Below are 4,279 nucleotides of genomic sequence, written 5' to 3'. Positions count from 1 at the left end.
CCCCCCCCCCCCCCCCCCCCCCCCCCCCCCCCGCCCCGCCCCACCCCACCCCCCCCACCCCACCCCACCCAGGCCCTCTGGAGCCCAGGCTCAGCCAAGGTCCGCTGCTGTGGGGGTGCGTGGGGTGTCCAAGGAGCCCTTCCCCACATCTGCTCAGAACTCGATTCCCTGGCCTTACCCCAGGAGATACTCACCACGCCAGGGCGGGGGAAGGGCACCTTGCCCACATAGGGCCCCCACTGGTGCTGAGGCCCATCTCGGTGGGCAAAGGGCCCATTGAAGACCTCCCAGATGTCTGCCATGTGGTACACACAGATGGCGAAGCCCTGGAACACAGCACTGCCAGGGCACACGGGACAGTTAGGCCAGAGTGGCCATCAAGGACAAGAAGGGGACAGCCTGGTTCCATAGGCAGGACAGAGGATAACAGTGCCTGTGCAAGCAGAGACTCCAAAAAGCAAAGACCCCAAGGCAAAGGCAAAGAGAGACTCAGAGAGTACAGTCATAGGTCACAAAGACAGGGCCCATCGCAAGGCCAGGGTGCTGGGTGCAGGGAAGCTGGGTGTGCCCACCTGACAGTGCTGAACAGCGCATACACCTCAAGGCTCTTCCCGGCCTTGGGCCATAGCAGGAACACGTCCTCTGGGGTAGACAAGGGAGCACGAGTGTCATGGCCACCGCCAATGCCCTGACTCACCAGCTCTCAGCCCTCCCTAGTCCTGAGCCCTAGACCTGCTTGGCCAGGCCCTCACCTAGCTGGTCAAAGTGGGTCTCGGCACCACCAGGGCCAGGCACTGAGCAGACCAGCCTGGCCTTGAGGAAAGTGCTCCATTTGTTCACCAGCACCCGCTGGCCCCCGGCATCATTCTGCAGGATAAGGGGCCAGAGTCAGCCTTGGGCCCCACGAGGATGGGTCCCACCATCCATTCTTCCACCCTCACCCACTCGGGGAGAGGTATGCATGTCAGCTTTGAATCCTTGCCTCAGTTTCCCTACTGCTGGCCAGGGGTGGGGGGAGAAAGGTCTGGGAATGGGAGAGTGCAGCGGGGACTTGAACCTCACCACCCCTTCCCAGCTCTCACCACGCAGACGCGGCCCACGCGGCTGACAGTGACATAGTTCGAGCCACCATCGGGCGAGGGGACAGTCTCCGAGAAGAAGAAGTACACCTTGTCATTGTCCTGGTCAGAGTTCTCAGGGATCCGGGCGGCCATCACAAACCGGGGGTCTGGAAGGGCGATGGGGTCATGCTGGGTGGAGGCGCCCCACAGGGCAGGATGGGAGCAGAACCCAGTGGGGAGAGGAATGGGGCAGGGGGCTCCCACTGGAGGCTGGTGTCCTAGCCGGGAAAGTAGCCTCTTCCCCCCTGCCAGTTCCAGGGGCAGGCCTCACCGTGCAAGAGGCTCTGGTCAGAATCAGAACGCAGAGCTGGCCGAGGACCTCCACTTCGGAAGATCACGGCCTCTCGCCCCAGGAAGTCAGCGGTGAGACCTGTGTACAGCTCCCCGCCTGGGGTGGGGGTTGGGGAACAGAGTCAGGGGAGGAGGCCCAGGCCCAGCAGCTGGGTCCCTCCCTTCTCAGTGACATAGGCCAGCTGCCACCTTCCCTGTTCCCACCCTGGCCTGGGCATCACCCACCTACGAAGGTGCTGGCAAAGGGACGGCTGGGTTCGTGAGGGCACCGCCCCCGGCCGCTTTCCACACTGCCGGGCTCCAGGTGGAGCACATGCTAAGGGGAGGGAGAGAAGGAGGGAGGGGCGTCACCTGGGAGACTCGCGCCAGCAGCCCACACCCAAGCAGGAGCCCTTGCGTGCAGCTAGAGAGTGGGGACGGGCAGAAGGCGTCCTCATCCAGGCCCCCTCTAATGGGGTCAGCTCCCCGACACAAAGGCGCCTTTCAGGCCCCTGCCCCTCTGTCCCTACACAGGCTCAATGGGAACATTCAGGCAGCAGGAGGAAATGTCACTGCCTCCCAGTCCCTTGTGGGGCCTGGCCCAGGCTCACCTCCCCACGGTGGCCCACTGTCATGAGGGCACAGGTGGGCTGGAAGGCCCCAGTGCCACAGGCTAGCAGGTGGGTCCGGTTGTGAGGCTGCAGCACCCGCACGAAGTTGGCACACTCTGTCTGCGGGGAGAAGGAGCGGGTGGCTGAGGGGTGAGAGGGGGTGCTCACCATCTCCTTGGGGCCCAAGGCTCAGCCCTGTCTGGCAGTCAGCTCTGGGGAAGGGGGTGGGTGTGACAGTCCCAGCAGACCTTCAAAAGCCCTCAGGATCTGCTCCAAATGCCCCTGGTAGAGGCACCTGGGGCGTGGCCACAGACTATCCTGAAGGTCAGGGCAGGGTGTCGGGTTGAGGGGCCATGCCTCCCGACAGCACTCACCAAAGGATCTCTTCCCTTTTGAACACACTCCTCCCTCTGTCCTGGCTGCGGCGGCCACAGGACCTGAAACACAGCCTGGCTGACCTCAGGTCCTCCCCTGATCTCACAGGCTCAGTTTCCCCATCTGGCCTCCCATCTGGAGGTGCCCAGCTCTCAAACAGACCCTCTTCCCTGCCAGTCCGGCTCACCTCCCGGGGATCTGGCCACGCCTGGTCCAGTCGCAGAGAGTAGAGGGCGTCCAGGCCACCCAGAAAGAGGCGGTCCCGGTACTCATCTAGGTACATGGCCTGGAGGTTCAGGGAGCCCCGGGGGCCCAGAAAGATGGCAGAGCGGTTGGCAGACAGGAGGTCTAGGAGGGAGCACAGGAAGGCAGATCAGGGCCATGGCTCAGCCTAGTTCCCCAGCCAAGGAATGGAGGTGGAGGCCCCGGCTGAGCATCCACCCCCAACACACTCACATCTGGAAAATGTTTCCATCCACATGGTCCTGGAAGGTTTTTGGACTATGGCTCCTGGGGACAGGTGGGACGGGAGGCTCAGAGCCTCCCACCCGGCCCAGCCTACCCTAGGACCTACCTCCCACCCCTCCATTCCTTAGCCCTTCATGGTGCAGCTAACATCTTCCCACTGTCCCATCTGTGCCCTACCCAGTCCCCAGGGAAGATGGCCCCAACCAGCAGAAACTAGAGCAAAGTGCTGGAAGATCCTGGAGGAAGGGCGGGAGTCTTTGCAGGCCGCCTGACTCAGCTGGAGGGTGGGCCAGCAGGCGAAATTGTTCCCAGCAGAGGGGACCCCTGGCAACCGCCTGGGTGCAGGAGAGGGCAGGTGTGGCCAGGAAGGGCTCCCACCTCCAGTCCAGGGATGTGGCTGAAGAGAATTTTCTCCCCATAGATGTTGGCCATCCTGGCCCCAGAGATGAGAGCCGGGAGCTGTCTGGGGACATTGGTCCCAGGAGTTGAGGATCCTGAGGTAGGTCCTCTGGGCTTGGCTGGGGAGGGGGAGGCAATGGGGGCAGTAGGATGCGGCAGGAAGGGGGCACTGGCCACCTTTGGGAAGGCCCAGAGTGTCCTATGCCTTCCCTACAGAAGCACCTCCACCCAACACCCATTCCACCCCCAAAACTCATCAACAGTCTCTTCCGGGAAGCCCTCCATGGATGACAGTACCTTGGGGAACTTTCCCTATTTGGGGCTTTTTCTAGTAGTCTGACCTCCCGCCAAAACCACAGGTCCCAGAATAAGACCACATTCCCCTCAGCCTCTCCAGGAAGGAGCGGTGTCTCCCCCACCAGACCGGGCTTCCCAGGGGAAGGTGGTCACCCTTCTGGTTTCCTTAGGAAGGATCTGCCAAGAACCTGTCTCAGGGGCCTTCCCCGGGCCCGTCTGTGGAGGCCTGAGCCGGCTCACATGTCTAGGGTAGAACACAGGAACCCCCAGGCTGGGATGGGCCAAGAGGGGAGGTGAAACTCCCCCTGGGCTGAGGCACTTCTTGAATGGAGGAGCACATGAGAAAACCCACTCTGGGAAGTGGGCTGCAAGGGGTTCCTCCCTCTCTGTGGCCCCAGGACCAAGGGATAGAGTGCTGCCCACTCTCCCATTGGCCACCCTGGGCAAAAAGTGCCAGCTGAGCCCAGACGGACCCTTCAGCCCCACCCTTTCTGTCCCTCTCCCCTGCCTGGTCCCTTCCTCTGTCCCCTCCCCATCTTTATTGAGTTCTCTCAGGGTTTCCATCTGTCCCTTTCTCAGCAGTCCCCCTCAGGTCCCTCCCCACCACCCTGGTCCTGTCTCCCAGGACCTGCCTCCCTCCCACTCCCCTACAGCTGGCCAGGCACCCAAGAGCCCAAGGCACCCAACTAGGGCACATGCACACAAACAGAGCACATGCACACAAACAGAGCACATGCA

At 62.5% G+C, this 4,279-nt stretch overlaps 1 protein-coding gene across 2 annotated transcripts in view; it reads right to left on the bottom strand.

The window, feature by feature from the left end:
• Window positions 1-4,279, bottom strand: part of SEMA3G (semaphorin 3G) — an 11,832-nt gene that overhangs the window by 7,283 nt on the left and 270 nt on the right. For both annotated transcript variants that reach the window (XM_023195558.3, XM_023195559.3), the window contains exons 2-10: window positions 2,565-2,725; window positions 2,377-2,439; window positions 2,003-2,122; window positions 1,638-1,728; window positions 1,393-1,509; window positions 1,083-1,228; window positions 753-867; window positions 573-642; window positions 195-339 (exon numbers count right to left, since the gene is read on the bottom strand). In XM_023195558.3, coding sequence (XP_023051326.2) covers window positions 195-339; window positions 573-642; window positions 753-867; window positions 1,083-1,228; window positions 1,393-1,509; window positions 1,638-1,728; window positions 2,003-2,122; window positions 2,377-2,439; window positions 2,565-2,725 — 1,028 coding nt within the window. The remainder of the gene's footprint in view (window positions 1-194; window positions 340-572; window positions 643-752; window positions 868-1,082; window positions 1,229-1,392; window positions 1,510-1,637; window positions 1,729-2,002; window positions 2,123-2,376; window positions 2,440-2,564; window positions 2,726-4,279) is intronic.

Source organism: Piliocolobus tephrosceles, chromosome 2, assembly GCF_002776525.5.
Source record: "Piliocolobus tephrosceles isolate RC106 chromosome 2, ASM277652v3, whole genome shotgun sequence".
Taxonomy (NCBI): Eukaryota; Metazoa; Chordata; class Mammalia; order Primates; family Cercopithecidae; genus Piliocolobus; species Piliocolobus tephrosceles.
This window is presented reverse-complemented; position numbering and strand designations above follow the sequence as displayed.